This window comes from Ostrea edulis, chromosome 10 (genome assembly GCF_947568905.1).
Source record: "Ostrea edulis chromosome 10, xbOstEdul1.1, whole genome shotgun sequence".
NCBI lineage: Eukaryota > Metazoa > Mollusca > Bivalvia > Ostreida > Ostreidae > Ostrea > Ostrea edulis.
In genome coordinates, this window is record NC_079173.1 from 17,956,468 (window position 1) to 17,979,566 (window position 23,099).

Sequence of the window (23,099 nt, forward strand, 5' to 3'; positions counted from 1 at the left end):
GGAATTTTGAAATTTGTAGAGTGCTCTCATCTGAGATATCGTACAATTTACAATTGCACTTTTTCATATTTTTGTATTCAATGATTTGTAATGGTTATTTTACAGTTTCTTCAAAGTGGAGTGAAAATGATTGAAAACATAATGGCTGGTTCTGTGAAGCTTGGAAAGGTTTCCATGGAAACAGCAAAAAAGGCTGCTACTCTATTGAAACCCACACTGAATTACAATGACCTCAAGGATGTAGACTTGGTAAGCCACACAGACCAAGTCAATATTAGTCACACAGTCAAAATCAGTCACACAGACACAGCAATCTAATTAAAATAAGATGTTGGATCCGCTCGCATACTCGCTACACAAACATCTAAAAACATCCCATAGAGGGTCACGTCAGAGGTCAAATTCGGTATCACTCTAGACTTATCGGCTTCAACAAACATTCAATGATTTTGCCAGCGGTGATTTCATTGGTCAATCGAATTTGACCTTTGACGTGACCCTCTACGGGATGTTGTTAGATGTTTGTATAGTGAGTATGCAAGCGGATCTGACATCTAATTTCAATTAGATTGACAGACACAGATCAAGTCAAAATCAGCCACGAAGACATAGATCAAGTCAAAATCAGGCACACAAAATATCATGAGCTAGGTTGGGGCCACAATATGGGATGGAAAATTTTTATAGGAATTGAGAAAAATCCTTTAAAAATCACAAAGCTAGACAACAGCAGGGCCAACAGTGGTGACTCAGGTGAGTGATGGGCCTCTTGTTTTTTCATTGTTTATTAAATTTGAATTCCAATATGGCATCCCTGGATTTTGTTTGACTGAGAAAAGACTGACTTCTTTAGAATTGCTGCAAATCCAGTCCTGTTTTACATACACACATCCATCTTCCTTCAGTAGTCCCACAGAAGAATTTATACTTTTCAGCGACATCCAGAGTCCAGTTTGTCCACACTGTGCTTTGATTGCATGCTGTGATTTAACAGCTTCATGTCAAATTACCATACCTGGAACTATAGTTCTGCTAGCATTCCTTGTATGAATATGAATCAATGTATAAATATGGATCCCATCCTATTTCAATTTTTTTTTTGATTTGCTGCGACTATAAATAAACGATCTACAGAACGGCCGCATGCCAAGTCACTAAACCTAAGCTGTGTTGTTGCGTAATGAAATAAGAATCTAGCCATCTCTGGTTTTGATTGGTTGCCAGATAGCAAATTTTGTTCCAGAAGTAGTGAAACAAACTGCAGAGTCTTCTGAAGTTACTGCTGTGAAATGATTTAAGCTAGGTGAGCTATCCAGGTTTTGTGACCTGTAATCGAACTTTACAATAAAACTGGTGCATGCAAATTAAAAATTCTTCTTTTCAGTCTAACTGAATGTGATTATGTGATTTATGATTCAGTTTAATTTTTTCGTAGGTTATAGAAGCAGTGTATGAGGATTTAGCTCTTAAGAGGGAAGTGTTCTCGGGGCTGGACAAAGTATGTAAGCCATCAGTCATACTGTGTACCAACACATCCACTATTGACATCGACAGGGTGAGTGGTTCACGACAATATCGTACTATTTACTGGAAAAGTGTTTAGCCTCGTGTATATTACCTTTAATATTTTGATACAGGTCAAACACGAATTTGCTCAAAGAAATCAACAGCAAAAACCAAATGGTCAATACATGAAAGTATCCCATGTGCAGTCCCTTGTCTGGCTTTAAAGTCTTAGTCACACTGACAGATTTCTTGATGCAACTTTTCATTTTTGATACTGTATCGAGCTATCCTCCAGTCCATGAATAACTTGTTGATTTGAACATATTTTATTGTATAAGTGCATATTATACAAATGGTTTGAACACAAGTTCTTTCAACTTACAGGGTTCTCCACTTTAATGCACTAGAAGTTCCTGGATTTATGTATTGTTGGTGTTTCTGTATTTTCATAGTTCCTGTTTGTTTAGAGTTCTGAAGTTTCTGTATTTATACCCCCCGCAACAAGTTGTGGGGGGGGGGGGGGGGTATACTGGAATCGGGTTGTCCGTCTGTCTGTCCGTCCGTCCGTCCGTCTGTAGACACAATGGTTTCCGGGCTCTAAAGCATTATTCTTTTCACCTACAGTCACCATATCATACATATGGACTACCCATGGGATGAAGATGTTCCCTATCGATTTTGGGGTCAAAAGGTCAAAGGTCAAGTGCACTGGACATCGAAGTAGCAATATGGTTTCTGGGCTCTAAAGTGTTATCCTTTCCACCTACAGTCACCATATCATACATATGGACTACCCGTGGGATGAAGATGTTCCCTATCGATTTTGGGGTCAAAAGGTCAAAGGTCAAGTGCACTGGACATCGAAGTAGCAATATGGTTTCCGGGCTCTAAAGCGTTATCCTTTCCACCTACAGTCACCATATCATACATATGGACTACCCATGGGATGAAGATGTTCCCTATCGATTTTGGGGTCAAAAGGTCAAAGGTCACGCACACTGGACATCGAAGTAACAATATGGTTCGGTTTGTCATGCTATTTGTTTTTTACACTCAGAAAAGAGGTAGTTTATACCTATTACCAACACCCTTTGGGAGATTGGGGTAAGCGGGGGGTATTCTTAGTGAGCATTGCTCACAGTACCTCTTGTTTTGTTTGGAAATCTGTAGTTCCTGTATTTTTATTTTTTCTACATATGTATAGTTTCTCTACTTTTGGAGTTCCTTAATAGATCAGGAGGTTGGAGATCGACTATTGACTCTGTAGCTGTGTATAATTGAGCTAACTAAATGCATATAGACTAACCCATGTTTCAGACATGAAAGTTTTAAGATTGCTCAAGATATTGCCTATTCTGCTGTATTCCACAGATATCAACAGCCACGTCACGACCTGATAGGGTTGTGGGGACCCATTTCTTTGCACCAGCCTATCACATGAGGTTGCTGGAAAACATATATGGGACCAAAACTTCGCCAGAGGCTGTGGCTACAGTTATGAAACTGGGGAAAACTATTAACAAGGTGACTGGTTACAAAATTTGTTTTCGCCAGAGCTCTTTTTCACTTCTTAACAAAATTAGTACATTAAAATATGCATATAATGAACATGCTCGCAACAAATTCACACTTATTGTGAAGTTTATTTATCTATTCCCCTGTGAGAGGAAAATAACAGAAATTTTTACTGCATTAAAACAAACTGGGTTTTTTTCTCGCCCTCGAAGTTCACTATAACTGTGTTTTACTGATAATAAAGTTTGGTTATAATGCACTGTTTTTGCTGGCCCTGGAGGTTCACTATAACTGTTTTACTGTATAATAAAGTTTGGTTATAGAGAACTATTTTTTGCTGGCCCTGGAGGTTTGCTATAACTGTGTTGTACTGTAGCTTAATAATTGATGGTAACTGTTTTGAAATTAATAAATTGAATGTTTAAAATAAAAGACAATTCAGTTGGTGAGATCTTTATTTAACAGGTTGCAGTGTTGGTGAAGAGTTGTGAAGGGTTCTTGGCCAACAGAATGAATGGTCCCTTCAATACAGAAGTAGGTCAAAAACTATTCATAGAAGAAATTGATTTAAAGAATACATGACATGAAAATGGAAATTCTCCCCAATTTAATTCCTAATACATGTACATATCTGATAAGCTTATGGTTCTTTTGGCAACTATATATACAGGCCTTCTACTGTGTTTAGTTAGCCAAATTTTGTTTCCAATTTTTCTTACTGGTTTGAAATAGTGAACCCATGTTTCGTCACTAATGTTTGCAAATTGTCTTTGATTGAATTGGAAAACATTTGGAGCAATTGCTTAGCAGTTTGTACTTGTACCCGTTTTTGGTCATCTGTCAATATATGCGGTATCCATCTGGCAGAAATCTTTCGTACTTTGGAAATACGCCTCAAAATGAAATGCACCCATGATAGCGATATGCCAACAGTTTTGGCGATATCACGAATCGTGTATCTGCCATCGCTTTCAATTATTTCCCTGACTTTTGAGACATTTGCCTTGCTTGTTACAGTCACAGGTCGGCCAAATCTGTATCTTTGACAAACTCTGTGCCAGTCAGAAATTTCTTTCTCCACCTACGAACTGTCTCATAAGATAAATTATCAGACCCATAAACTTCCCCCAATTCAGTAAAAAGCTGCATTACCGAGTGACCGAGTTTTGTGCGAACTTTTATATAAGCTCTAATTTCTTCAATATTCTCAACCTGTTTCCCAAGCATTTTTACAACAGTGGTCAACAACTGGCTCTATTGAAATGACTATAAGTTTAAAACTATGTGGAGCTGAAGGCTCGTGTTTATACCGTTGGAAAGGTATTGAATAGAGCTATTCAAGAGTATCATCATCCACGAAATCGTGCAAAGTGTTATCACACTGTGGTACAATATACAATTATGGACTGTTTAGCAGGGAGACATCACAAATTATCAGGTCTTAGTAGGGTTATCACCCAAATTATCAGGTCTTAGTAGGGTTATCACCCGGGTGATAACCCTTACTAAGACCTGATAATTTGTGATGTCTCCCTGCTAAACAGTCCATAATAGTTTTCTTATCCTGAAGAATCTGAATGTTAAAAAAAACTATCACACATTTATTGACTTTTACCGTGCATCTTTTTTTTAATTTAAAACGTCAACAAATTCGAAATAACTTTCTCTGCAGAAAATTCTGATAACTTTTCAATAGTTTTCGAGGGGTGAAATCAATGTTACCCTCAACTACATACATTATTTTGTTTTACACTCAATGTCGTACATTTATTAGATATATATGTTAACGAAAGCAAAACATTGAGGTTTGAGAAAGTTAAACGAGAGAAAGCTTTCAATTGTGACATCACAGTAGAATGACGCAAAAACATAACGACTCACGTCAAACGTAAACATTTCGTAACGTATTTCAAGACAAAAACATAAACATCAAGTGAAATACCAAATTGCATTAGAATGGAAATATTTATCCTCTCGGTTGTTATTTGCGAGCGTAAATGTTGACGCTGAAGTTTATGATTAACGATCCCGCATATTTTCAATTATTTTTTAATAGCCTAGAGCTTTCTCGCTTGTGCCATTAGAAGTTAATATCTTCTAGAGGGAGACAATACAGTTGACCAGCCCTCGACCAATGAAATTGACTGTATTATTCTGAAGGATAATAATACACATTAAATATCGAACAGCCCTCATATGTATTATTATATGGCCTAATGTACTCTCGAGTGTGTTATCTCCTCACTTAAATCTCCATCCATTGATATTGTTTACTGTGGTGTATCCGATATTGTTTCTCCATCCACTGGTATTGTTTACTGTGGTGTATCCGATATTGTTTCTTCATCCACTGGTATTGTTTACTGTGGTATATCCAATATTGTTTCTCCATCCATTGGTATTGTTTACTGTGGTATATCCGATATTGTTTCTCCATCCATTGATATTGTTTACTGTGGTATATCCGATATTGTTTCTCCATCCACTGGTATTGTTTACTGTGGTGTATCCGATATTGTTTCTCCATCCACTGGTATTGTTTACTGTGGTATATCCGATATTGTTTCTCCATCCACTGGTATTGTTTACTGTGGTATATCCGATATTGTTTCTCCATTCACTGGTATTGTTTACTGTGATATATCCGATATTGTTTCTCCATCCATTGGTATTGTTTACTGTGGTATATCCGATATTGTTTCTCCATACACTGGTATTGTTTACTGTGGTGTATCCGATATTGTTTCTCCATCCACTGGTATTGTTTACTGTGGTGTATCCGATATTGTTTCTCCATCCGCTGGTATTGTTGACTGTGGTATATCCGATATTGTTTCTCCATCCGCTGGTATTGTTTACTGTGGTATATCCGATATTGTTTCTCCATCCACTGGTATTGTTTACTGTGGTGTATCCGATATTGTTTCTCCATTCACTGGTATTGTTTACTGTGGTGTATCCGATATTGTTTCTCCATCCACTGGTATTGTTTACTGTGGTATATCTGATATTGTTTCTCCATCCACTGGTATTGTTTACTGTGATATATCCGATATTGTTTCTCCATCCATTGGTATTGTTTACTGTGATATATCCGATATTGTTTCTCCATCCACTGGTATTGTTTACTGTGGTATATCCGATATTGTTTCTCCATCCACTGGTATTGTTTACTGTGGTATATCCGATATTGTTTCTCCATCCACTGGTATTGTTTACTGTGGTATATCCGATATTGTTTCTCCATCCACTGGTATTGTTTACTGTGGTATATCCGATATTGTTTCTCCATCCATTGGTATTGTTTACTGTGGTATATCCGATATTGTTTCTCCATCCATTGGTATTGTTTACTGTGGTATATCTGATATTGTTTCTCCATCCATTGGTATTGTTTACTGTGATATATCCGATATTGTTTCTCCATCCATTGGTATTGTTTACTGTGGTGTATCTGATATTGTTTCTCCATCCACTGGACTACTGAGGTATATCCGATATTGTTTCTCCATCCATTGGTATTGTTTACTGTGGTATATCCGATATTGTTTCTCCATCCATTGGTATTGTTTACTGTGGTATATCCGATATTGTTTCTCCATCCATTGGTATTGTTTACTGTGGTATATCCGATATTGTTTCTCCATCCATTGGTATTGTTTACTGTGGTGTATCCGATATTGTTTCTCCATCCACTGGTATTGTTTACTGTGGTGTATCCGATATTGTTTCTCCATCCGCTGGTATTGTTGACTGTGGTATATCCGATATTGTTTCTCCATCCGCTGGTATTGTTTACTGTGGTATATCCGATATTGTTTCTCCATCCACTGGTATTGTTTACTGTGGTGTATCCGATATTGTTTCTCCATTCACTGGTATTGTTTACTGTGGTGTATCCGATATTGTTTCTCCATCCACTGGTATTGTTTACTGTGGTATATCTGATATTGTTTCTCCATCCACTGGTATTGTTTACTGTGATATATCCGATATTGTTTCTCCATCCATTGGTATTGTTTACTGTGATATATCCGATATTGTTTCTCCATCCACTGGTATTGTTTACTGTGGTATATCCGATATTGTTTCTCCATCCACTGGTATTGTTTACTGTGGTATATCCGATATTGTTTCTCCATCCACTGGTATTGTTTACTGTGGTATATCCGATATTGTTTCTCCATCCACTGGTATTGTTTACTGTGGTATATCCGATATTGTTTCTCCATCCATTGGTATTGTTTACTGTGGTATATCCGATATTGTTTCTCCATCCATTGGTATTGTTTACTGTGGTATATCTGATATTGTTTCTCCATCCATTGGTATTGTTTACTGTGATATATCCGATATTGTTTCTCCATCCATTGGTATTGTTTACTGTGGTGTATCTGATATTGTTTCTCCATCCACTGGACTACTGAGGTATATCCGATATTGTTTCTCCATCCATTGGTATTGTTTACTGTGGTATATCCGATATTGTTTCTCCATCCATTGGTATTGTTTACTGTGGTATATCCGATATTGTTTCTCCATCCATTGGTATTGTTTACTGTGGTATATCCGATATTGTTTCTCCATCCATTGGTATTGTTTACTGTGGTATATCTGATATTGTTTCTCCATCCATTGGTATTGTTTACTGTGGTATATCCGATATTGTTTCTCCATCCATTGGTATTGTTTACTGTGGTGTATCTGATATTGTTTCTCCATCCACTGGACTACTGAGGTATATCCGATATTGTTTCTCCATCCATTGGTATTGTTTACTGTGGTATTTCCGATATTGTTTCTCCATCCATTGATATTGTTTACAGTGGTATATCTGATATTGTTTCTCCATCCACTGGACTACTGAGGTATATCCGATATTGTTTCTCCATCCATTGGTATTGTTTACAGTGGTATATCTGATATTGTTTCTCCATCCACTGGACTACTGAGGTATATCCGATATTGTTTCTCCATCCATTGGTATTGTTTACTGTGGTGTATCCGATATTGTTTCTCCATCCATTGGTATTGTTTACTGTGGTATATCCGATATTGTTTCTCCATCCATTGGTATTGTTTACTGAGGTATATCCGATATTGTTTCTCCATTCACTGGTATTGTTTACTGTGGTATATCCGATATTGTTTCTCCATCCACTGGTATTGTTTACTGTGGTATATCCGATATTGTTTCTCCATCCACTGGACTATTGAGATATATCCGATATTGTTTGTCCATCCATTGATATTGTTTACTGTGGTGTATCCGATATTGTTTCTCCATCCATTGGTATTGTTGACTGTGGTATATCCGATATTGTTTCTCCATCCACTGGTATTGTTTACTGTGATATATCTGATATTGTTTCTCCATCCACTGGTATTGTTTACTGTGGTATATCCGATATTGTTTCTCCATCCACTGGTATTGTTTACTGTGGTATATCCGATATTGTTTCTCCATCCATTGGTATTGTTTACTGTGGTATATCTGATATTGTTTCTCCATCCATTGGTATTGTTTACTGTGATATATCCGATATTGTTTCTCCATCCATTGGTATTGTTTACTGTGGTGTATCTGATATTGTTTCTCCATCCACTGGACTACTGAGGTATATCCGATATTGTTTCTCCATCCATTGGTATTGTTTACTGTGGTGTATCCGATATTGTTTCTCCATCCATTGATATTGTTTACAGTGGTATATCTGATATTGTTTCTCCATCCACTGGACTACTGAGGTATATCCGATATTGTTTCTCCATCCATTGGTATTGTTTACAGTGGTATATCTGATATTGTTTCTCCATCCACTGGACTACTGAGGTATATCCGATATTGTTTCTCCATCCATTGGTATTGTTTACTGTGTTGTATATCTGATATTGTTTCTCCATCCATTGGTATTGTTTACTGTGGTATATCCGATATTGTTTCTCCATCCATTGGTATTGTTTACTGTGGTATATCCGATATTGTTTCTCCATTCACTGGTATTGTTTACTGTGGTGTATCCGATATTGTTTCTCCATCCACTGGTATTGTTTACTGTGGTATATCCGATATTGTTTCTCCATCCACTGGACTACTGAGATATATCCGATATTGTTTCTCTATCCATTGATATTGTTTACTGTGGTGTATCCGATATTGTTTCTCCATCCATTGGTATTGTTTACTGTGGTATCCGATATTGTTTCTCCATCCACTGGACTACTGAGATATATCCGATATTGTTTCTCCATCCATTGGTATTGTTTACTGTGGTATATCCGATATTGTTTCTCCATCCACTGGTATTGTTATACCCCCCGCAACAAGTTGTGGGGGGTATACTGGAATCGGGTTGTCCGTCTGTCCGTCCGTCCGTCCGTCCGTCCGTCTGTAGACGCAATGGTTTCCGGGCTCTAAAGCATTATCGTTTCCACCTACCGTCACCATATCATATATATGGACTACCCATTGGATGAAGATGTTCCCTATCGATTTTGGGGTCAAAAGGTCAAAGGTCAAGCGCACTGGACATCCAAGTAGCAATATGGTTCGGTTTGTCATGCCATTTGTTTTTTACACTCAGAAAAGAGGTAGTTTATACCTATTACCAACACCCTTTGGGAGATTGGGGTAAGCAGGGGGTATTCTTAGTGAGCATTGCTCACAGTACCTCTTGTTTACTGTGGTATATCTGATATTGTTTCTCCATCCGTTGATATTGTTTACTGTGGTGTATCCGATATTGTTTCTCCATCCATTGATATTGTTTAATGTGGTGTATCCAATATTGTTTCTCCATCCACTGGACTACTGAGATATATCCGATATTGTTTCTCCATCCATTGATATTGTTTACTGTGATATATCCGATATTGTTTCTCCATCCATTGATATTGTTTACTGTGGTGTATATCCGATATTGTTTCTCCATCCACTGGTATTATTTACTGTGGTATATCCGATATTGTTTCTCCATCCACTGGTATTGTTTACTGTGGTGTATCCGATATTGCTTCTCCATCCACTGGTATTGTTTACTGTGGTATATACGATATTGTTTCTCCATCCATTGATATGGTTTACTGTGTTGTATCCGATATTGTTTCTCCACCCACCGGTATTGTTGACTGTGGTATATCCGATATTGTTTCTCCATCCATTGATATTGTTTACTGTATATCCAATATTGTTTCTCCATTGATATTCAGTTTACTGTATATCCGATATTGTTTCTCCATCCACCGGTATTGTTTACTGTGGTATATCCGATATTGTTTCTCCATCCATTGATATGGTTTACTGTATATCCAATATTGTTTCTCCATCCATTGATATTCAGTTTACTGTATATCCGATATTGTTTCTCCATCCACCGGTATTGTTTACTGTGGTATATCCGATATTGTTTCTCCATCCATTGATATGGTTTACTGTATATCCAATATTGTTTCTCCATCCATTGATATTCAGTTTACTGTATATCCGATATTGTTTCTCCATCCACCGGTATTGTTTACTGTGGTATATCCGATATTGTTTCTCCATCCATTGATATTGTTTACTGTATATCCAATATTGTTTCTCCATCCATTGATATTCAGTTTACTGTATATCCGATATTGTTTCTCCATCCACCGGTATTGTTTACTGTGGTATATCCGATATTGTTTCTCCATCCATTGATATTGTTTACTGTATATCCAATATTGTTTCTCCATCCATTGATATTCAGTTTACTGTATATCCGATATTGTTTCTCCATCCACTGGTATTGTTTACTGTGGTGTATCTGATATTGTTTCTCCATCCATTGATATTGTTTACTGTATATCCGATATTGCTTCTCCATCCACTGATATTGTTTACTGTGGTGTATATCCATGTATTCTTATCTGATGCCTGTATTACAGATTTTATGTCAATGTTAACTGAAAAGAGGCTAACAAAGACTGAATTTTCCACATCAATTCTTTTCATGTCATGTGTCCTTTAAAGTATTCCACCCTCATGTGATATGTGATGGGTTTTTTTGCAAAATCTTTATTTAATTAAATTTTGCCAGAGGAATTCTATTCACTGGGTATATTAAACATCTGATTAACTAAATGATTCTAAAAAAAAAATTGAATATTCAACAAATAATTAAATTATATCTTTTATGAAATGTTGTCAAGGGCAATAACTCCTTCGCTGGTATTTCCTTATTGTATACATGTTTATTATACAGTGATTTCCAGGATAACTATATATTTTTAAGAAGCAGTTCCAGTTGGTAATGTATTTGAAATGGAATGCAGAGCATGCCTGCTGGTAATGTATTTCTTTGCAACACTGACTTTTCCAGGCCACTTTCTTGGTGGAGGAGGGAGCCAGCCCTCAGGAAGTGGACCAGATAAATGAGGATTTTGGAATGCCAATAGGACCCTTCAAAGTGCGGGACCTGTCAGGTAGATGAAAAGTTGAAATTTCTGTGGAGATTTGATGTTTGAATGGTCAGTGCAGGAATGTAAGAGAAAGTTAAATTTTCTGTGGAGATGTGATGTTTGAATGGTCAGTGCAGGAATGCAACAGAAAGTCATATCTTTAATATGTATGCTGCATGCAAAATTGTTTATGGAGCTCCAAATTAACATAAACTCAAATAATTGAAGATACCTTTAATTATTTGAAGATATAATCAATTGAATTAGCAAATTAATTATTGCTCTCATCAACTCAATTGATGTGCATTAATTCAATTGATGAGAGCAATAAATTGATTTGATGAGTGAAGTACGGAACTTTTGAGATGCGCCAGAACGACCGATTAGAATTGACGTTTATACACCATGGTCACCTGATAGTACAGTGTAACCAATTGTAGGGCAAAGTTGACATCGATTCACTGGCAGACCTTCCGTAAAAAGCTATGTACAGTCCTAAAAAGAGGAAGAACGCTGACAATCCAAGTCACTATTGGTGCTCAGTACCTGGGTGTAACGCAGAGGGAAATTCTCCATTCCTTATCCATGTCGACATGGCTGTCTTTCATTTCTATGTCCTCGAGATTCATTTCCCTCGCCAACTCACATAATTATGCCCCCGAGATCGAAGATCGAGGGGCATATTGTTTTTGTCCAGTCTGTCATTCTGTAATTCTGTCATTCTGTCTGAAACTTTAACCTTGCTAATAACTTTTGAACAATAAGGGATAGAGCTTTGATATTTCACATGAGTATTCCTTGTGACAAGACCTTTCCGTTGGTACCAACATCTTTGACCCTGTGACCTTGACAATGGAGTTTGACCTACTTTTTGAAAACTTTAACCTTGCTAATAACTTTTGAACAATAAGGGATAGAGCTTTGATATTTCACATGAGTATTCCTTGTGACAAGACATTTCCTTGGGTACCAACATTTTTTACCCTGTGACCTTGACCTTGGAATTTGATCTACTTTTTGAAAACTTTAACCTTGCTAATAACTTTTGAACAGTAAGTGATAGAGCTTTGATATTTTACATGAGTATTCCTTGTGACAAGACCTTTCCTTGGGTACCAACATTTTTTACCCTGTGACCTTGACCTTGGAATTTGATCTACTTTTTGAAAACTTTAACCTTGCTAATAACTTTTGAACAATAAGGGATAGAGCTTTGATATTTCACATGAGTATTCCTTGTGACAAGACCTTTCCGTTGGTACCAACATCTTTGACCCTGTGACCTTGACAATGGAGTTTGACCTACTTTTTGAAAACTTTAACCTTGCTAATAACTTTTGAACAGTAAGAGATAGAGCTTTGATATTTCACATGAGTATTCCTTGTTACAAGACCTTTCCGATGGTATTGAACCTTTTGACCTTGACATTTGACCTACTTTTAATTTTTTTTTTTACATTGGTCATAACTTCTAAATGGTAAATATTAGAGCTTTCATATTGTACATGAGCATTTCTTTTGACAAGATCTTTCTACTGGTACCAAGATATTTGCCCTTGTGACCCTTGGCCATCTTCGGAATTGGCCATTATTGGGGGCATTTGTGTTTCACAAACACATCTTGTTTAATCAAATGCGTTTTCCTATAAATGGTTGAAGAGATTCCTTTCATGGAAAGATAGCATTTTAATGCAGGAACTTGAATGCAATTGAAGTCTTCCATTCTTGTTCACTTAGTTGTTATTGCAACCCGGAAGTGACATGCCCTACAATTACGTTCAACGCGCGATAAAAGTCAGAGTGGATCTGTATCTCGAAAGTCCCATATTAAAGAGAGCAATAATTGATTTCATCAATCCAGTTGATCTGCACATCAATGTGGTGGCATTATTCCTCTCAAAATTTAACTTGGAGCTCAGTATAAATGATTTGATGATCTCTTTAATTTAATTTAAGATATTTTTAATTATTTACAACTCTTTTGTGTGAGGAAATAATGTGCACATCAATTCTTTTAAAGAGTGCAACAATTCAATTAAAGAGATGATTAATACAGATGTGGATATTATGTTGTAATGAATTATTATAATCATATAGATGCTCTCGATGTCTTAAAGATTTATTGCACGCATCAATTGAATTTATGATATCCTTAATTCAATTGAAGAGAGTAATAATTTGATTTTTGCGTGTATTAATTAAATTTTTTTCTTCTATTGAATTATAGTGCACTTCAATTTGATTGATTGATTGTATATTGTCTAACGTCCCTCTCGAGAATTTTTCACTCATATAGAGAAGTCACCAAGACCAGTGAAGGGCTTCAATTTTAGGCCTATGCTCGGTGCTTTATGGCCATTGAGCAGGAAGGGTTTTTTAGTGTGCCACACCTACTGTGACATGGGACCGTTTTTAAGGTCAAGAAGCAATATAATTAAATATTAAATGCTATCCACAATTCAATTAATATGCACAATCATTTAGAATTGAAATATCATTAATTATTTTAAGAGATCTTTAATTGAATTGTTGTGTGCGACAAATGAATTGATGATATCCTCAAATACATGTAATTAGATATCTTCAAGCGTTTCAGTTTATGTTGATTTGGCACTCCATAATTGTTCACCATTGTAATATACCACAGCTAGTGTCATCGATTAATATACATATTTAATATAAGCATATGGTAAATTAAATCATATTGTCATTTAGTGCAATGCTGTAATATGCAAATTTTCGCAAGGGAAGGCTATTTCTGTTTTGGAAGCCTATCGTTGTGTCTTTAGGGACTGACATCAGCTGGCGAATTAACAGAGAGGTTGCCAAAGCACTGGGAACCACCATCACCAAGGAAACAAGATTTCTTGGTGGTAACAGATACTGTGGGCTGAATGATGACTTCTTTGACAAAGGGAGATATGGAAGAAAAACAGGCAAGTCTGAACTTTATCCTGTCCCCCAGGCCCCTTCTTCCTAAACGTCTGTTTATAGGGTCTATACATGTGTGAATCTCCATGTCTGTCTGTCATTCTAATCCACATTGATAGAAATATTTTTCCAGTCTATCACTTTGCAAAGGAAAACTTATGTTTTGAAGTTGTTCCCAGGCACAATGGTTGCTTGTGACCAGTTGGTATTGTGACCTATAGCCAAGGTCATTTAGTGAAAATAAAGTTCACAAGTAAAAATAAAACGTTAGAAATTCTCATCCAGGCCGTAAGTTTGAATGGAAGTATATCAGAAGTTAATGCAATATGGCACAGATTACTTATGACCTGACAGTATATCATTACTCTGAATCTAGGTCATCCTGACAGTATATCATTACTTTGAATCTAGGTCATCCTGACAGTGTATTGTTACTCTGAATCTAGGTCATCCTGACAGTATATTGTTACTCTGAATCTAGGTCATCCTGACAGTATATTGTTACCCTGAATCTAGGTCATCCTGACAGTATATCTTTACTCTGAATCTAGGTCATCCTGACAGTATATTGTTACTCTGAATCTAGGTCATCCTGACAGTATATTGTTACTCTGAATCTAGGTCATCCTGACAGTATATTGTTACTCTGAATCTAGGTCATCCTGACAATATATCTTTACTCTGAATCTTGGTCATCCTGACAGTATATTGTTACTCTGAATCTAGGTCATCCTGAAAGTGTATCATTACTCTGAATCTAGGTCATCCTGACAGTATATTGTTACTCTGAATCTAGGTCATCCTGACAGTATATTGTTACTCTGAATCTAGGTCATCCTGACAGTGTATCATTACTCTGAATCTAGGTCATCCTGACAGTATATCATTACTCTGAATCTAGGTCATCCTGACAGTGTATTGTTACCCTGAATCTAGGTCATCCTGACATTATATTTGTCCAAACCATAACATTCTGATGGAGAGACATTTGATACCAGAACACACTCAGCTCAAACATTGCTTAGGCTTGACACTGTCATGTTTCTGATCTGATTAAGTCATTTGAACAAGGTCACAGTTAGGGGGGGGGGAGGGTTTGATATTCCTTGGTCTGAATATACAGGGTTATTAGTCCTATTACAACTACTCAAGTCGTTATAATGAGGTCTAATTATGCTAAAATCTCACACTCAATTTCAACAAAATATGTGAATTGTTTTTATGACCACAAATTTTTGACACTTTACAAAATTGCTAAGGATTCTCATAGTTGAATGCAGTAGTGGTGTTTTACACAATATGTCATACATTTTATTTTTAAGAATTTAAATTGAATCAGTTTGTCCTGATTGTCAAATCCAATTGATACAGTCTATTGATCATATAACTTTATACCAATCCACATTGCAACAAACTGACACATGTCCACTGTACCAAACAATCACTAACCCTAAGGGTGATGCATTGTCTTTGTGACAGATTGGTCGTAAATATCTTCTTTTTTTTCAGGTAAAGGTTGGTATTTGTATGAAAAAGTTGGAGGGAAAATTCCAACAGTGGATGCCGAGTCTGAGGAAATCATAAACAACTATAGACAGAGAAGGCAGATCAGTAAAAGGAAAATCACACCACAGGTTTCACAAAGTCATTTACAGTTCTGCATGAAATTACTACATTGTACTAAGTTTAAGAAAGCTGACTATCAAAAATATGCAAAACAAAATACATTTTTGCAATATTGATAGATTTTTTATAGCTTACCTGAGCCAAAGACTGAAGTGAGCTTTTTTTATCAAAACTCTCCGTTGTCTGTCGTCGTTGTTGTTCTCGTCGTAAACTTTTCACATTTTCATCTTCTCCTCTAGAATCACTGGGCCAATTTCAACCAAACTTGGCACACAGCATCCGTGGGTGAAAGGGATTCAAGTTTGTTCAAATGAAGGGCCCTGTCCCCTTCAAAGGGAAGTTAATTACAAAAATGATAGTGGGTTCATTTAAAAATCTTCTCAAGAACCACTAAGCCAGAAAAGTTGATACGTGAAAGCTTTCTGACATGGTGGAGATGCAAGTTTGTTAAAATCATGACCTCCAGGGTTAGGTTTGGGCCACAATAGGGGATCAAATCTACATGTGAATATATGAAGAAAATCTTTAAAATTAATCTTTTTCTTGAGAAGAGTTGAGCTAAAAGCTTCCTGATATAGAGTAAATTTAAATTTGTTTAGGTCAATTTCCCCCCCCCCCCCCCCCCCCCCCCCCCAGGTAAGGTTGGGGCCATAATAAATAGGGTATCAGAGTTTTACATGCAGATATATAGGAAAATCTTCTTTTCCAGAGCCAATTTTAATCAAACTTGATACAAATCATCCATAGGTGAAGATGATTCAAGTTTGTTCAAATAAAGGACCATGCCCCCCTTCAAAGGGGAGATAATCACAAAAATAGATTGAGGTCATTTAAAAATCTCGAGAACCACTGGGCCAGAAAACTGTAATTTACATGAAAGCTTCCTTAACAAAGTGGAGAATTAAGTCTGTAAAAATCATGATCCCTGGGGTTAGGGTGGGGCCACAATGGGGGATCAAAGTCAAGTTTAATAATTAAGTTTGATAATTAATGAATTTTTAGTCGTTACCTTTGAAAAATATTTTCTGAACCAAGCTGCTTGTATAATGATAGTTTTGCTCAAGCTTGTTTGTTGTTAGGAACTGCTGCTCAGGTGAGTGATGTGGCCCATGGGCCTCTAGATTAAAAATTCTAATACCAGGAGAGATGTTCGAAATGGGTAGATTTTATGAATTTCATTATTTTTCCCAACCTTAAGTGTTAGAATATCTAGTATCAGAACAATGACATGTATGTATTATTTTGGCAGGAAATTCTAGAACGACAGTTTTATTCTTGTATTAATGAGGGCTTTCGGATCTTGGAGGAAGGTATATGTAATACACCAGAAGAAATTGACATTTCATGGTGAGAATGTGTTTTATTATCTATCAATAATCCATGTTTTGATACTGTGAAATTCATGGAGTGTGATCCGACTTTCTGGATCACCTCACTTTGATGATCTGAATCCAGACCATGTCCTTTGAAACTGATGATGTCACATTATGCATCTACACAAGCTTTCGTGGAAAATGATTGACCACGTCACATGCAGAACTGTGTACACAAAAGTATTTCATGTGTGTTTGTCTTTTTGTAATTAGAAATACAATCGAGTTGTATGGATCTCCGAGCTCATTATCCACGACTTCCTGGGTTCTTGATTAGCTGATTAGGCTATTGAGATTGTTGAGTCTGATGTTAATCATATTGATTATTACTACATTTGAATGAATCAGTAAATATGAAACGATATAAATTAGTACATTATTGTAACAAACTTATGACATAGGGCCTGAGTGGGAGTTTTAACATAGATTGTATAAGAATCTTTCAATAACGACATCTATACAATATGTCTTATCTAAAATACGCAAGCACCCCCATGTAGTGTAGATGCAGGTGTCTTCAAAGCATCACATTTATGAGTATATAGGAATATCATGGAAAGACTTTTTTTCTCAAGAATCGCAAGAATACAATTTTTAGATCACCTGAGTTGCCTATTGCTATTGGTCTCATAGCTAGTAGAAATTTTAAAGATTTAGATAATTATAGAAAATTCTTTGATTTGTACATGTATATGACAAATAAATATGCATGCAGCTTATTCATGTAAATACATTCAAGTTTGTTTAAAATGACCCCAGTGGTCATCTAGGAAGGCTGGTCACACAAAAGGTTGCAATTTTTAATTATTTAAAATAAAAAATAGAAGAATTCTTTAAAAATGATTTCAAGAGCCACATGGACTTATTTATGATGTCCATGTGCACACTATTATCCCAGCAGGGCTCTGGGCAGATCATGATGAGGGTGGGGGTTAAAGTTTCAAATCGTAAGATGCAAATCAGGTTTCCTGTGGGCTCAGATTTTCTTTATCATAGATAAGGCTGTAAGTTTACTGGTGGTGGATCTCGAGTTTGAATCAAACCCATTTAAAATCTAACTGACTAACTACACTCCACTCCACTTATACTGACTGATTGATTGATGTTTTCTGCCACACTCAACAATTTTTTTCAGTTATATGGTGGCGCCCAGTTTTTATTGGTGGAAGAGAGAAACCAGATACATTGTATCTAGATACAAAGTACCTGGGAAGAGACCATCGACCTTCCAAAAGTAAACTGGGAAACTTTCTCACTTACCAGCGTGAGTGGGATTGGAACCCGCGCCGACAGAGGTGAGAGGCCGTGTGATTTTGAGCGTGATGCTCTAACCACTCGGCCACGGAGGCCTTCGCCACTTATACTGAAGTTGCTTATGATGAACTGTCTGTTATATTGAAGTAAAAGTAAATCCCCATGCAGTAACAATATTCATACAGTTCAACATCTTCCGTTATTAATGAATAGTTGAGGACGTTAGTTCCCAGTATATTTCAATATATCTGGAGTAGACTGAAAGTATGAATATTTCATCGACTTTGATTTTAAAAAAATTGTAGGATCTATGGCTTCAGCTACCCAAAATACCGAGGAGGACCAATGTTTTATGCCAGCCAGATTGGACTCAAAAGAATCTACGAAAGAATTTGTCACTATCATGAAACATGTCGTAAGCTATTTACAAACTTTTATTTGTTTAAAAAGATAAATGGAATGGTTCTGTGCCAATTTTAACACACAAGTTGAAGTATACATATATCAGATTTTCAGTTGATGATGTAGAATGTCGCTATGCATGCATAAACTAAGAACAATCAAATGTACCAAAAAAGAGGGGGGGGGGGGGGGGTATCCATAGGATGGGATCTTAATAGAGGATCAAAGTTTTACACTGAAATCAATATAAAATTAATATAACCCTTTCAAAATTTCTTATTAGGTACCACTGATTAGATACATGAATATGCATATTAATTAGATACATGAATATGCATATTGATTAGATACATTAATATGCAAGCATTCCAATTGTAGTTCATTATATATTTCATTAGTGTGCGCTTGAGACCTAGCTAGCTAAATGAATATTGTTTGTTTGTATTGGGCCAATATTGTATGCTACAAAATGTAGGCTTTAAAACTATTGTTTGTACCGGGTATATGGCACAAATTAAGTGCTGGCGTCCGTCGTTTATAACTTCTTATTTTTTAACTTCTTGATAACTACCATTCCAATTTATTTCAAATTTGGTATGAAGCATCTTTGGGACAAGGGGGACATAAGTTATAAATTTCAGGACTCCTGCACCCCTTGGGCCTTAGGGGCAGGGCAAAAACTGCCAAAAATTGACCGATTTTCAAAACTCTTCTCTACACATGTGTAAGGAAAACTCAATACATGTACATAGTGATGTAGAGCAGGAAGACCTCTACCAAAATTGTAAATTTGATGATCCCAGGGTTTAACAGTCTTGATCCCAGGGTTTAACAGTCTTGTTTCCAGGGTGAGGCCAAATTCATGAAAGTGATTATTGTCTTTATCATTTGAAAAACTTTTTTATGTTTGCTGATATGGTATAAAAACTAAGTCCATGTTTAGGAAAAGTATGAAAGGATGTACCAAAATTGTGAATTTTGCAACCTTAGGGTTTTTACTGAAGGACAGGTCCTACATTAGTCATATTGTGTTAATGTTACACTATGTTATTTTAAATATGTAAAGTCTTTCATCAGTATAGGCACTTTCAGGGACATTTAAGTTTTAAGAACATGTTATTTTAAATATGTAAAGTCTTTCATCAGTATAGGCACTTTCAGGGACATTTAAGTTTTAAGAACATATGTTATTTTAAATATGTAAAGTCTTTCATCAGTATAGGCACTTTCAGGGACATTTAAGTTTTAAGAACATGTCTTGTTTTATACTGTTGCTAAATATCAGAATTTAGTTTTATAGATATGCAGAACAGGAAATTTTCAAATTTCATCGCTTTTGGGACCAGTGATACTTTAAATTAATACTCGGACGACTGAAAAGGCCTGTGGGCCTCTTAATTGGTACATGAATGACTAAAAAATTCTGTAATATTTTACTATTTAGTACTTTAAAAAATTCTGTCAGTTGTCTCTCATGCAGAAGCAGTATACATAAAGAAATATTACAATTTTCATGTTTAACCCCCCCCCCCCCCCCCCCCCCCCCAGTTCTATGAATTATTGAAAATTTGTACATCCCTTGATTTGTCACCTATGTTCGCTATTGCATGACTGATACTTATTTTTACCAGTGTCTTGAATCAACACTTTGATTTGTAGCTTACAGCATTCACTGGGTTCCGAGTCGTCTCCTGAAGAAACTGGCAGAAAATGATGTCCCTTTCTCACAGTGGTCCAACCATGTCGCCAAGAGCAAAAGCAAGATGTGAATAGCATATAAAAGTAAACATTAGAAAAACAATCAAAGAATAGAGGAGAGAGAGAGAGAGAGAGAGAGAGAGAGAGAGAGAGAGGCCATATTGAAGTATTTTTATGTTAGGTGTTCTAATCATGGTGCCATTAGATTGAGAGGAAAAAACTTTTTAACTAATAAGTACTTGTGCATGTACATTTACATACAGGTGACTCGAGATGGCTCAAACTTCAATCCCTTAAAGTGATATCACAGTCCCAATGTTTTTATGTGTTTTTATCACAGAAATTTCTCAACCACAATTTGTCCAAACGATGTTCTCAGTTCATGTTACATCAGCAAATATGTGTGTATACCATTCTAGTCAAACATTGATGTTGAATCACCATACAAAAGTTGGTATTTAAGTTAAAGGCGAATTATAAGAATATATATTGTACACCGGAGAATGACTAATTTAAGATTATAGTCCTAAAAATGTTTGTTAAGTTAGAGAGAATTAATAAATATAGGAATACATGTATATATATTGTACACCAGAATGACTAATTTATTAAGATTAGTCCTAAAAATAATTATAAGCAGGTGATATGAATTGTGCAATTATAATTGATATGTTTAATACTTACTGTGTATGTATACTATATATGTTGATCGGTGATTATTTTTTTTCAGTTATATAATTTATTGTTGGACTTTGTGATTATAACACAATGATTTTTTAAAATAAAAGTTTCTGAAACATCCACTAATCTCTGTTTCATACAAAATCTAAAGGTCAAGGTCAGGTAGAGGCCGGACGTTAAAAATAAATAAAAACTAGTTCTAATTGTAACGGGGACCGTTACATATATTCCCCAAATCTCCCTCAATGAAAAAGTGATGTCATTGTAAACTTATAGCAAAAAATAATTTTATTTTAGCTTTTGATTACACATAGTGCGTTTAATATGGTCATTTCATTACCAAAAAATGAATAAAAGTAATGCACGTGCATACACGCACACGCGAGTACGATGCTGCACTTTTGTTGATATCATTCAACAGGCCTTTGTATCATATACCCACAGTATGAATTTCATAACGTTTCCATCAAATATAAGGAAGTTATAGTGATTTTAAAATCGTCCAATCAGAATTCAGCACACGTGCATGCACGTGCTGAGCAGTAGTTTGACAAGTCGTACCAAGACACACTTAGAACCTTAAAATTATAAAAATTTGATAAAAAACAAAAACAGTATCGTCCTTTTAAAAATTAAGTTTTGAAAGGCGATGCACGCGCATGTGTGTTGGCATTTGAAAGACGATGCATGTGCGTGTTGGCATTTTTTATTACACCAATATACATGTATAAATATACATATTATCTACCTATGCTGTAAATATCAACTCATTCGCTTCATTGATAAGAGAGTTAGATGTTTTAGTATTATCCAATCAAAATGAAGTGCACGTGCATTTTTTTTTTCACCTCCTTTTCATCGCATTGTGTGGCGGGTCTGGGGGGATTTTAGGGGCATTTCTGGTCTGTGTCTCCCCCCCATCTGTCAATCAAGACAGAGGGGATGTGTGGTTTATTGGGGGAAGAATGAACCCTCAGGTGTTACTATGTTTATTGGGGGAAGAATAAACCCTCAGGTGTTTATTGGGGGAAGAATAAACCCTCAGGTGTTTATTGGGGGAAGAATAAACCCTCAGGTGTTTATTGGAAAAAAAATAAACCCTCAGGTGTTTATTGGGGGAAGAATAAACCCTCAGGTGTTACTATGTTTATTGGGGGAAGAATAAACCCTCAGGTGTTACTATGTTTATTGGGGGAAGAATAAACCCTCAGGTGTTACTATGTTTATCGGGGGAAGAATAAACCCTCAGGTGTTACTATGTTTATCGGGGGAAGAATAAACCCTCAGGTGTTACTATGTTTATTGGGGGAAGAATACCCCTCATGTAAATTGGGGTCCACGTGTGTCTGCCAGACAGGGGCCCCCTCCACCTCTTAACAGAAGGGGAGGCTTTCCTTGGAGTACTCGGTGTCAGCAGTACTATTAACCAGGGAGCAATTCTTTGGGAAACAGATATGTCAACCAATGCAACCCCTGTCCACATGTTTCTATACATGGGACTCCATTGGCACTTGTGCCCAACACAAGGTCTCCGTTTTGCCCGTTATGCACCTTGTGTGTTGGTATCTAGGTTGTTCCCCCCCAGACCTGGGTATTTAGTAAGCAATGCGGCCATTTATCTCCATAGATAAGTCGGAGGGAAGTTTGTGTATATTCCCCATTGTTTTTGCAATCAGTTGGCAAAGCCAC

At 36.4% G+C, this 23,099-nt stretch overlaps 1 protein-coding gene across 1 annotated transcript in view; it reads left to right on the forward strand.

Moving 5' to 3' along the window:
• LOC125665228 (peroxisomal bifunctional enzyme-like) overlaps positions 1–21,532 on the forward strand; it is a 41,860-nt gene extending 20,328 nt beyond the window's left edge. Inside the window, exons 9-18 of the mRNA XM_048897862.2 lie at positions 106–249; positions 1,436–1,555; positions 2,878–3,030; positions 3,487–3,555; positions 11,367–11,469; positions 14,235–14,381; positions 15,886–16,010; positions 17,252–17,349; positions 18,935–19,044; positions 20,691–21,532. Coding sequence (XP_048753819.2) covers positions 106–249; positions 1,436–1,555; positions 2,878–3,030; positions 3,487–3,555; positions 11,367–11,469; positions 14,235–14,381; positions 15,886–16,010; positions 17,252–17,349; positions 18,935–19,044; positions 20,691–20,800 — 1,179 coding nt within the window. The 3' untranslated portion in view covers positions 20,801–21,532. The remainder of the gene's footprint in view (positions 1–105; positions 250–1,435; positions 1,556–2,877; positions 3,031–3,486; positions 3,556–11,366; positions 11,470–14,234; positions 14,382–15,885; positions 16,011–17,251; positions 17,350–18,934; positions 19,045–20,690) is intronic.
• The last annotated feature ends 1,567 nt before the right edge of the window (positions 21,533–23,099 follow it).